The sequence below is a fragment of the Rhinichthys klamathensis genome, unplaced genomic scaffold, assembly GCF_029890125.1.
Source record: "Rhinichthys klamathensis goyatoka isolate OS25496 unplaced genomic scaffold, OSU_Roscu_1.1 h1tg000209l_1, whole genome shotgun sequence".
NCBI classification, from domain to species: Eukaryota; Metazoa; Chordata; class Actinopteri; order Cypriniformes; family Leuciscidae; genus Rhinichthys; species Rhinichthys klamathensis.
Window position 1 is genome coordinate 2507096 of NW_026606734.1, and position 12070 is coordinate 2519165.

At 38.8% G+C, this 12070-nt stretch overlaps 1 protein-coding gene across 1 annotated transcript; it reads left to right on the top strand.

Annotated features, from left to right (window-relative positions):
- Positions 1–2171: 2171 nt before the first annotated feature.
- On the top strand, positions 2172–9215 carry LOC130097082 (tripartite motif-containing protein 16-like protein). Its single transcript, XM_056263734.1, has 5 exons — positions 2172–2267; positions 2994–3026; positions 7674–7736; positions 8097–8236; positions 8780–9215. The coding sequence occupies exons 1-5, from the start codon at positions 2222–2224 to the stop codon at positions 9194–9196; spliced, it is 699 nt and encodes a 232-aa protein (XP_056119709.1). The 5' UTR covers positions 2172–2221; the 3' UTR covers positions 9197–9215.
- Positions 9216–12070: the final 2855 nt, after the last annotated feature.

A 12070-nucleotide genomic window follows, 5' to 3' on the forward strand; every position in this document is an offset into this window, starting at 1 on the left:
TTGCCACTCCTGAAATGTACACACACAGTGTGTGTGTGTGTGTGTGTGTGTGTGTGTGTGTGTGTGTTGGCCTAAGGTTGCTCTCTCTGACTCATAATGAAGTTGAGCTGTCATGCTCACAGATGCCTGAACATACGGACACACAATCTTCATCTTCAGGTTCACACACACACACACACACACACACACACACACACACACACACACACACACACACACACACACACACACACACACACACACACACACACACACACACACACACACACACACACACACACACACACACACACACACACACACACACACACACACACACCTTTGTTGTCTTTACTCCGTGTTACTTTCTTAAAGGTCCAGTGTGTGATTTTTGGCGACATCTAGCGGTTCAGTTTACATAAGGGCTCAGCCCACCGCTCACTCCTCCCTTTCGAAGAAGCTACGGTGGCTAAAACGGGACAAACATCGTCGTCTGAGACAGCAGAGAATAGCCACCGTAAACCAAGTTTCTGTACCACAGTCCATTATAAACCACATCATGGATAAAGTTTCAGGTGAGGATCAAGGGTCTTAATACATAATATAATGATAGTAATCAGCTGATTGTCTCACGAACGTAACCAGCACATTTCTCCCCACATAGCAAACCCATAATACAGCGAGGGAGAAGAACCACATGAAACTAAGCAACTATATATTTTTTCTAACAGGGTAGTAAAAGTTTAGCTGGCTAATATGAGCTGTTACTGTGGCTGAGCTGGTTAAAGCGTAAAGCCTTGTTTATACTCGACGCGTCCGCATGAGCCCAAAGGTGCGTGCGGCAAAATGACGTGATTGTAACAGCGCGCGCGCCTCCGCATCCCATAGACACACTTACTACACACACAATAGGGGTTTTCTCTGATTTTGGAAACTCGATCGACTTAAAATGCTTCCAAGATCGACGGGTTGGTGATTCCTGTAACTGTTTTACGGTCAATGACAAGAGTAGCCTACTAATCAGCTGTCTCACGAACTTAACCAGCACATTTATCCCCACATAGCAAAGCCATAACACAGCGAGGGAGAAGAATTAAGTTACATGAAACAATCCAACTACATATTTACACCACTGACAAGGGAAAAGTCACTACTCACGGTGTTTATGACTAGCTTCTTCTAGCTTCCTGCGGCTTCTCTCTCAAGGTAGTGATGAAACGCGGTCTGTAACGCTGTTTGTTCGCGTTCGGCTACTGTAGAAACATGACGTCACAATATGTCGACCTTCATAGAAGGGGATTCCCGCGCCTATGTAGATATTATAAATGCCTCATTCTAAGGTAATAAAAACATTACGGTTTATTAAGTAAGTTCTTTATACACCACTGAACACATAGTTATGGATGTCATATTGCATTTCTGTTAATAAATACTCAAAAATGTTACACACTGCACCTTTAATGTCACTTTGTCATTAGTGGCATTCACATGTCCACAACTGGGGTTCCCATGACGACCTAATAATGAAATAATGAAATAATGAAGATAATATTGTTAGCTCAGAGTAATAAACACTGAATAGCCTACAATGGACAGTCGCCACCATGATAAAAACAAACAATGTGTCTGTGAATCCGTAGCTAAAATCTTTCGGGTCAAATGCTGTAAATTGTCCCAGAGAGTTGACAAAAGTTCGATTTAATACTCAATGGAAATATAATAAATAATAAAATATTAAAAAATGAAATACACAATAAAAAAAGGTTTTAATTTTTTATGTAGAACTAACTTTTAGGATTATGTTTGAGAATCTACTATTTGGCATATTAATAATTATATAAAAAAAAAAAAAAAAGTTTGCAGCAAATATATATTATCGCAAGGAATATTTAAAATGGGAACAGAGAGTGCTTCTTGACAGCATTTTCACCATGGCTTGTTATTTACAGGATCCCTATCTGCGAATATTCGAGTCAGTGTGTGTGTGTGTGTGTGTGTGTGTGTGTGTGTGTGTGTGTGTGTGTGTAATTTGACTCGGTTTGTGATCCTTTCCCCCACTTCAGTTTGTGTTTCTGACCTGCTGCCTTTATTTGGCCAAAGTATGACATTGGAAACGCCCTCCTCACGGTTTCTAATGGCCTTGTGCCCAATATATGTCGACTATAAAAGAGCCGCAGTGCTTTACACACAACACGGTCAATATCTAGACACATTACTGACAAACTCAAACCCAATCATCAAAATGCCTTCAAGCCAAAGAATCATGACGCCTCAAACCAGGAAGACAGGTAAAGCATTACTATCATAATTCAGAACTAACCCAGGAATAAATCTCAGAATGTTTCTAATGCACAGACTGTTTTAGTGTTTTAAACTAAAATTAACAAGTACAAAATGAATCTAATAACAAAACTATGAAACAAAAAATTATACTGGAATAATGCTTATGCTGCTCTGAACTTGGCTTGACATACAAAGTTGGCTTAACTGCAATAAGTCTAGATAATAAACAGTTTTAAAGGTGTACATGAGGCCATTATGTCACACTTATTCATCACGTAAAATCCATGAATGTCATGTAATTAAGCAAATCTGTCAATAATTTGAATGCAAAAAGTAGTGAATTTTTTTTTTTTTCATATAAATTAGTGATGAATGATTCAACTGAAGTATGATGTGAGTGATGAAGAAGCACATAATCAGTGTTTGTTTCGGTGTGTCGTTGGACTGTTAGCACATTCTCATGAAGTCTGAACAAATGTTGCATGATTTTAAACTGGGCTATTGGGTCAGTGGGTTACACACTCACACACATACACGCATGCCGCGGGTTTGATGCTGTTACCAGAGACGAGTCTGAATGTCACAGAGACTGAGAACAGAGAGTGAGAACAGACACACTACATTAACTTGTCAGGATAAATCACCATTTGTCCTCTTCAAAGGTTCATCTATTATACAAACACACACTTTATTGATCAAACTCTTTTCAACGTCTTTTTTCTTTCTTCCAGGAATGAAAATCAAAGCGAGAAATACTCCTGTTGGTATGATGGACTAAACATATATCTATCTAAACCCTGTCTGCATGAATAAATATGATCATTATCATGAATACAACGGGGCCAAAGGCACACCTTATGGGCTTTTCACTACTCCCATAAAGTATGATTTCAGAAGAAAATATGTATGTGTTTATTGAACATTGATGGAGCAACAGATTTTGTGTGAAACTAAATCATAAAAGTGGTTTATTTGTTTAAAAATCTTATAAGAGGTGTCGAGGTGGGCCTGTTACCCCACAGACACACAGGGCAAAAGGACAAAGGGCACAACGTACTTTAGCTAAAATAATATGTTTTTAATAATGTCTAAGTTAATACTTTGTTCAAAACAATCACTTTAGCAAAGTTTGTACTATTTTCTGTTTATTTTGATAAAATTCTAAATTAACATTTTTTTTTCAATAAATATCATTAAAATATGCTTATTTAAAAAATACAGAAACAAAATTATTTAAAAAAAGTAAATATTCTTAAAGCATTGAATGAGATCCCATAATAATTTACTGTAATATAGCATTACAGTAGTAACAAACAATATGATATTTTATTATATGATATGATTAATATCATATTTTTTATTTATGATGGTTTCATTACAAATATGTTTATTATCTCTAAGGTGGACAACTTAATATATGATTTTTACCATCTGAATATAACCATGTCATGTCAACAAATGAAAAAGTCAGTCAGCTGTTTATTATAATGTTAATTATTGTGTATTTCCCCCTGACAGCAGGAGCACTGTTTACCACAAATACCATCCTTTTACATATTCTTCCGTTTAAAAATAAATAAATAATTTAATTACCTTAAAGGGATACTCCACTTTTTTTGGAAATAGGCTCATTTTACAACTCCCCCAGAGTTAAACTGTTGAGTTTTACCGTTTTTAATCCATTCAGCCGATCTCCGGTTCTGGCGGGACCACTTTTAGCATAGCTTAGCATACATCATTGGAGTGGACAAGACCATTAGCATTTCAAAAAAAAAAAAAGACCATCATTACGCCTGCTGCTCTCATGGTACGGCAGTGAAGTTTCTTGATTATTACGCAGGAATGAGAGTATAGTTCCTAGCCATATCAGCCTAGAAAATCGCAACTTTTCATTTTCCGTCGGTCTTAGTGCACGATGTAACTACAGAAGAGTCAAGTTTTAAATAGGAAAAATATCGAAACTCTTTGGTCATTTTTTTTTTTATAAATGCTAATGGTCTTGTCCACTTCAATGATGTATGCTAAGCTATGCTAAAAGTGGTACCGCCAGAACCGGAGATCGGCTGAATGGATTCAAAAACGGTAAAACTCAACAGTTTAACTCTGGGGGAGTTGTAAAATGAGCCTGTTTCCAAAAAAAGTGGAGTATCCCTTTAAACAAAACTAAAAATCATTGACATGACCTTTGTCTCAGAATATATTCAGTAATTTTAGCGATTCTCGTTTGCTACTTGAATCTACATCTACAATCTACATTTTTTAAAAATATCAAATACTGCCGCGATCAATTCAGCACGGATGAGCTTTGCGCTGCTGCGCGTTCGCGTTAAGAATCAGACAAATGTCCACGCGCATCTTGAAAAGCGGATGTTTTGGAAAGTGCTGCGGTGTTTTGTGCCATCTAGTGGTTTAGAGGAGAATAAAATCAATGGCGCTTTTTCCCCCGGTGCGCCTTTAGCCCCTTTGTACCATAGATATCCATAATAAAGGCTAGGGGTGCTTCTCATTTCTTATTTGTGCATCCTCGTTTCCTTTCCTCGCGTCTCAGCTCCGCCCCCTGTAGGACGCGAGGGAAGGCTGCAAGGGAAAAAAATGAGGACGGAGGAATTGAATGAAAGCTTTTTTATACATTGGAATACTTGATCACTCGAACGTCACTTCACTGCGTCATCAGCAGTGCTCAAAGGATCTGCCCTTATGTTGTTTAAGTTTGTTTATTTAAGAAATTCATAATAAATAATAATAAACCAAGATACCTTGTTGAAATATGTGAGTTGTGTGGTTTATGTAAACTACAAAAGTAAAGTATAAATTCAAATGATTGTGACAGATGTGAAGGGGGAGGAGAATTGATACGTGCGTCATGTTTAGTCGATAAAACTCTTCCGCAAAGGGTACACCTGTGTATCCTCGCTCATAGCTCCTCTGGAAGCCTCCTCACTCCTCGATCCTCGCCTCCTCGCGGTGCAATTAGAGAATTGAGATGTCCTTCAAGATGGCTGAGCTCGATCGGTTTCCGGGTCATAGGATGGAGGACGGAGGATCGAGGAGACGAGGAGGGATATAGAGGGAATGCATTAACGTCACTTCCCCGCCGGAACACGCCCCCCTCAGCGGGACTGAGTGGCAGAAGAGCTGCTGCGTGACTGGAGTTAATAGGGGAAACTGCGTTAACGCGAGTAAAACAAACTATTATCAGTTTAAACTAATAGTTGGACTCGATATAGTGTTCCTTACAACTTATCAAAGATCCAGTGATCCATGGATATTGACATGCAGCCAGGAATCTTGTTTCCTGACATTTATATGTGCCTGATTTCGACGCCGGGGAAATAAATGAAGAAAATTTGCCTGTAAACGTTTTATATAAATACAATATAGATAGGTCTAAATCCGAGTGATCACTTACATTAATGTTATACTGTATATCATCATATCGTCCAGCCCTAAAACTTATATAGTTTTTTGTCAGTGTTTATTTAAAAACATCCAATTATGCAGAATATAGTCAGTTCTGTAGCTTTTTGCAGTCTGTAAAAATATACAGTACCTCAGATTTCTGGTCAAATCTAGTTGTACAGTCAATCGCAAAGCTCTTTCCTGTTTTAGATGTGTTTTTGTGTGATTTTCACGGCGTTCACGCTGAAAACAAATGCTGCCGCTCAGTCTTTTTGCCACTTGTGGGCGTGACCGCATTCACTCCGGCCGACGGTGACGTCATGCGCATACCCTCTATTGAGAAGCACCCTCTACAAAGCCTTGTTTATACTCGACGCGTCCGCAAGAGCGCGAAGTGCGCGCGGCAAAAATGACGTCATTGCGGTGTGGGCGGTCGTGCGCGTTGGGTGCGCAAGACCCCATTTCGCCTGGCGGTGTGCACGGCACTTTTTGTAACATCGCGCGCGGCGCCGCATCCGAAGATGAACGACTTCGAGCCGAATCTGGCCGAACTGGTATGTCTGTACCACCATGTTTATGATCCTTCTATACACAGAGACATTTGCATTGACTGGCGACCATAAAAGCCTCTCATTTTGTGAATAGGAACACATTTACATTAAGCACCCAGTTTGCACTTGTATAAAGTAACTGCTTACATTTACAAAATAAGCCTACAATAGCAGAAGTAAGCCCTGCTGATGAAATTAAGGTTCAAACACTCTTCAATAAGGCTTCAGTTGTTTACTAGTTTACATGCAGTGAAAGTGCAATAAACCTACTGCATTTATTACTCTTTTTATATGAATCAGAAATTAATAAACTACTAATAAATGGCAAACTACTTCTTCACTGCTGATTCCTGGTGGTTTAGAGGAGAATAACTCCGAGTCGCCCCCTGTCGTTTCACAAAATAGCACAACGGCGAGCGCGTCAAGTATAAACGCCTCGTCCATATGGAGAGGTCCGCGCGCAGTCAGCGGAGACTCGCGCTCGTGCGGACGCGTCGAGTATAAACAAGGCGTCTCGTCCGCGCTGCTGTCCAATGGAGGTCGACGTCCGCACCTGGCGGCCATCTTGTCACAGGCAGCTCGCTCACTCGTAACATTGTGTTTTAATGGTGCATGTACTTTTTAAATAACCATAACTTGCTCAATTTTCTACCGATTTTCAAACGGTTTGGTTTGTTATAAACGTCAGAGATGTAGTTATGACACTGCATACTTATGAATAATAAGTGTATAAATAAATAATCATCCAGAATTATAGCCACGTTAATAACGTTTGTAAGAAACCACACCGTTTGTAAATCCGTCAAGATTTCAACGAGATAAGAGTATTTGTGTTCGTGCTGATCACTCATCTTACATCAGGCACCACAGAGCCCGCCAGAAAGCTTGCCTGTGACAAGATGGCCGCCGGTGATGACGATAGAGACTCCGCCGTAAGACTAGCCTTTATTATGGATATCTATGCTTTGTACCCTATAATGGCGAAGTCTATAAGGGCCAGATTTAACAGCGTGCGCCTGCGCAAACCCTCTTCTCGTGTTAAAGAACTACTATCAGAAGTTGTTCGCGCTGAATATGTGTTGACAGGGACAGGGTTATTTTTGCTGCTGACCTTATTGCATTTGTAATAGTTTCCCTTTCAGAAGCAAAATGTATGGGAGGAGAATATTTAAATGAATCATGCAAGGTGATTTACTAAGGTTTGCACTAGTCAATTGACTGGTTTTTGCAGCATTATTTACCGCCCAAATGAAGCATGTCTTTAACCAGATTGCGTTGGTCATTATGGAAATGATCTGACTGCGTGTGTGTTCTTTAATGTGTGTGTATTCAGTAGATCAAGCGAAGAACTTTCCTTCCATCGGTGCTGTTTTGGTATTGCGCTCTCACGCTAATTTGCCCTGTTTAGTAAATCTGGCTTGATGTCTGAACTGATATATTTCTCACATTCTCCCTCTTCAGAAAAGCTTCCAGTTTATGAGCCGAACATCCCAGAGCCGACGTCCCGAGAGGAGCTGCTGAAATGTGAGTCTCGCACACAGAACAAGAATCAAATAAACCAGTACTGACCACCAGTGGTGCGTTTCCCAAAGCCCACCATGGTCGCAACAAGTTCTGTCGTTACCAATAGAGTTCAATAGACATTGCGATCATAGTTGGCCAATGATGCTTTTGAGAAACGCGCCCCTGCTACTTTCCAGTCTGAACCATGATTATTATCATTAACTAAAAATAAAAACATACTAAAATTAAATAAAATATTTTTTAAAAACTTAAACTTATTTTATATCAGCTAGTTGCCAAGGAAACAATAATTTTTTTCCAAAAATAACTAATTCATAATTTGAATTAATTGGCGTGGCTGACCTTTTTCTTTCATCCTAGACTGGTTCAATATTTCATTGGACGAACGAACTGCCAATAAAGTGCTGTGGCTCACAGAGGGCGGGGCTAAAGTGATCCGCTTGACAGATGAGGTGTGTCCTTGCCTGGACAGACAACAGAGATTTGACTACAACCCTCAGGTGAATCACACACACACACACACACACACACACACACACACACACACACACACACACACACACACACACACACACACACACACACACACACACACACACACACACAGACACACAAACAAACACACACACACACAAACAAACACACACACACACACACACACACACACAAACAAACACAAAACCACACACACACACACACACGCGCGCGCACAGATGCGCGCACACACACACGCGCACACGCACACACACACACACACGTTTTTCTGCTAAGTGAGATGACAATGTCTCCAAAACTATTGCCACTTTTCATAAAACTATTTAATATTACATCAGTTATATGACATGATAAATAATAAAATGAAAAGCACATATTGGGAAACTATATACTTTGCAAAGCGTTTTCAAAATCATGAATGGGCCACAACTCACACAAACAAACACACTCACATAATTCTGATATCTTTGTCTCTCTCATGCACTATTTCCAAAATAATAAAACGCATTCCTGCGTGTGTGTGTGTGTGTGTGTGTGTGTGTGTGCAGGTGCTGTGTAAGGAGTCTATCTGGGCGTCGCGCTGTTATTGGGAGGTGGAGTACTCCGGCTGGGTGGTTATAGGGGCGACGTATGAGGGTGCCGGGAGGAGGGCCGGCGACGGGACCTGTGGCCTCGGGGAGAACGAGGAGTCGTGGGGTCTGGGTTGGGCCGGGTCCTGCTATGACGCCTGGCATAAAGGAATCAACCGCAGGGTGGAGGGCTCTCATCAGTGCAGCACTATAGGTGTCTATGTGGATCAGCCCGCAGGCCTGCTCTGCTTCTACGCCGTGGAGACAGACGAAGAGTCAAAGAAGAAAGAAGCGAAACTTATTCACAGGTTTAAGAATCCCATAAAGGAGAAAACTCTGCCGGGCTTCTGGTTGGGAATACAGTCCTCTTGTTTAATACTCAAGAAAGAGGAATGAGCTGAACGGGAACACAAAATCAGGGGTCAGGGTGACAAATTGTGGATTTAAAATGTATATAATAAATACAATTCGCTATATGTAATAGTTTTACAGTTCAGACTGCTCTTTGGTTGCTGGAAATTATATGATATTGAGCTTTAACTTTTGCTTTAGAAACAAACATTAAATTGTCAAATAAACCTGGCATTGTACAGTATATTACGATTATTGTTGGCTCTCTGATAAATTGCTTTTGTTCTTCTTTTGTAAGTTGCTTTAGCATTTTCTAAATGCATGCAATACATGTAATGAAAACGTAAATTGGAAAGCAATATGGTAGCTTCTCTAGATTTCATATCATCCATATCATTCATATCTCTTTTTTTCATGATAGTCTTTTTAATCCTACATTTTTACATTCTCGAATTTGGTTTTAAAAACGCATCATTTAGACCATGCTTATTTTATTTTATTTTTTGTCTAAAAGGAATCTATACGCTGATTTCACCATAGACAGTAAAAGAAGTAGACAGAGCCATCTCATTGGAACTCAGTTGAGAGTTGAAGCCCATTTTTAGCGATTTTTGAGCACTTCCGTTCCTGACGCGCAGACTCAGACCGACTCAAACTAAGCTTGATGACGTGAGCAACCTGTGTGACAGACGTTACTCTTCTAGTAGCTGTGCCAAGAGGAATCTGAATCATTCCCTTCCGAAACTTGCTGAGCTGCCGGAGATCGTGAGTATTAGCTGTCCATGAGCTCGCAGCAGGAGCAGCTTTACAACTCTCTATGGGCTTCTCCCTTGACGGGACGTCCCCCCGATTGCGCGCGAGTTTCTACTTCTGTCTATAGGGTAATTTCTGTACAGCGCGACAGAGAGTCGAGTGGTTATGACGCAATCGTTAGCCTATTTTTACTAAATCTGTTTCTACGGGGCCATAACGTAACATAGAAGGTAATGGAGCCTTTTATACATTGTCGTGTTTCTTTAGAAATAAATAATGGACAAATGGAGTCTTTAAACGCCTCAGATGTAAAGTTATTCGCTGTCAAAGTGACGCCAAAATGAATGGGAGTCAATGGAAATGCTAACGCAAGTGAAGTTCTGCTACAAGATGGCGGCACCCGGCCGGCTTCAACTTCCGGTCGATGGATTACCCCCTTGGATTTCACGCAGCAGCCATTTTGAAATCGAAAGCGAGACTCCGGTGGGAATATCCCCGGAAGTACTATAGACAACAGTGCCTTGGATTACCAACCTGAAGCTGCTGCCGCGATTTACACTATTGGATGTTAATATCCAATATAGTTCGTTCCTGCTTCTTTTTTTACGTTCTGAATTATATATATAAAAAATTATTTATAAATGAATTTCACTGTATATTACGTAAGCGTATTGCATTCACTTGAGGAAAAAAAATCTATGTTTTTCTGAATTAACGAGTTAATTATCTCAGAATTACGAGATCATTTTTCATGGAAAAAAGAAAAAAATATCTCATAATTCTGAGATATTAACTCGTTAATTCAGAAAAACAGAGCAAAAACTTTTTTCATGAAAAAATATCTCGTAATTCTGAGATAATTAACTCGTTTAATAACTACTTTAATATTCTTAATAACTACTTTATTAAATTCTACTGTCTATTAAGTAAATGTGCAACATATCAACTTATTCTAACCTTACAGTAGGCTATACTAACAGGCTACTCGAATGATAGTTAGTTGACATTTATTTGACATGGACCATCAAAATAAAGTGTTACCCAAAAAATTATCTCCACAATAACACAACAAAAATCATATTTTGTGTAGGCTAGCATTTATTTACTTTTTTTCTATTTTGAAATTGAACGTTTTAAAATCAAATAAAAATGTCACAACTCGACTTTAGGCTACTCTGAGTCTGGATGGTATTATATCAAGACTAGGGTATTGGTTTGTAAGACGTTTAGTTCAATTATTACCTTCGTTTTTTAAAAGGTCAGATTTTATAATATTTTTGCAGAAACTGATACATACATAACCGGAAGCATTAATTCACATCGAAAAGTAAAAAAAGAAAAAAAAAGAAAAAGCAGCGTTTATTTAAAACAAATCTTTAACAATATACATTACCATTCAAAAGTTTGGGGTCATTCTTTTATTCAGCAAGGATGTGTTAAATTGATTAAAAAAAAGTTAAGAAAAAAAAAGAAAAGAAATAAAGGTTCCAAAAAAAAAAAAAAAAAATCCAAAATTGATAAAATACCAAATCAGCATATTAAAATGATTTGTGACCCTGGACCACAAAACCAGTCACATGGGTAAATTTTTTTAAATTAAGATTTAGATCACATGAAAACTGAATAAATAAGCTTTCCATTGATGTTTGGTTTGTTAGTATATGACAATATTTGGCGGAGAACTATTTGAAAATCTGGAATCTGAGGGTGCAAAAATATCAATACATTGACAAAATCACCTTATGTTTGCGATTGTGCTGCATTTACTCAAATGTTTTATACATTTACGGTAGGAAATTTACTAAATATATTCATGGAACATGATCTTTACTTAATGATTTATGGCATAAAAGAAAATTCAATAATTTCAACCCATACAATGTCTTGTTGGCTATTGCCACAAATATACCCGTGCGACATGTGACCGGTTTTGTGATCCAGGGTCACATTTCAGAAAGATCATGACACTGCAGAAATGCTGAAAATTCAGCCTTTATCACATGCAGGAAATAAGTGAAGTATAAAGACAGAAAACCTTTATTCTAAATTAATATTTCACCATTAAGTTTTTTTTCTGCATTTGAATAAATGCAGCCTTGATGAGCATAAGAAACATCTTTCAAAAACAGTTCAGGGTCTAAACTTTTGACTAGTACTGTAATATGA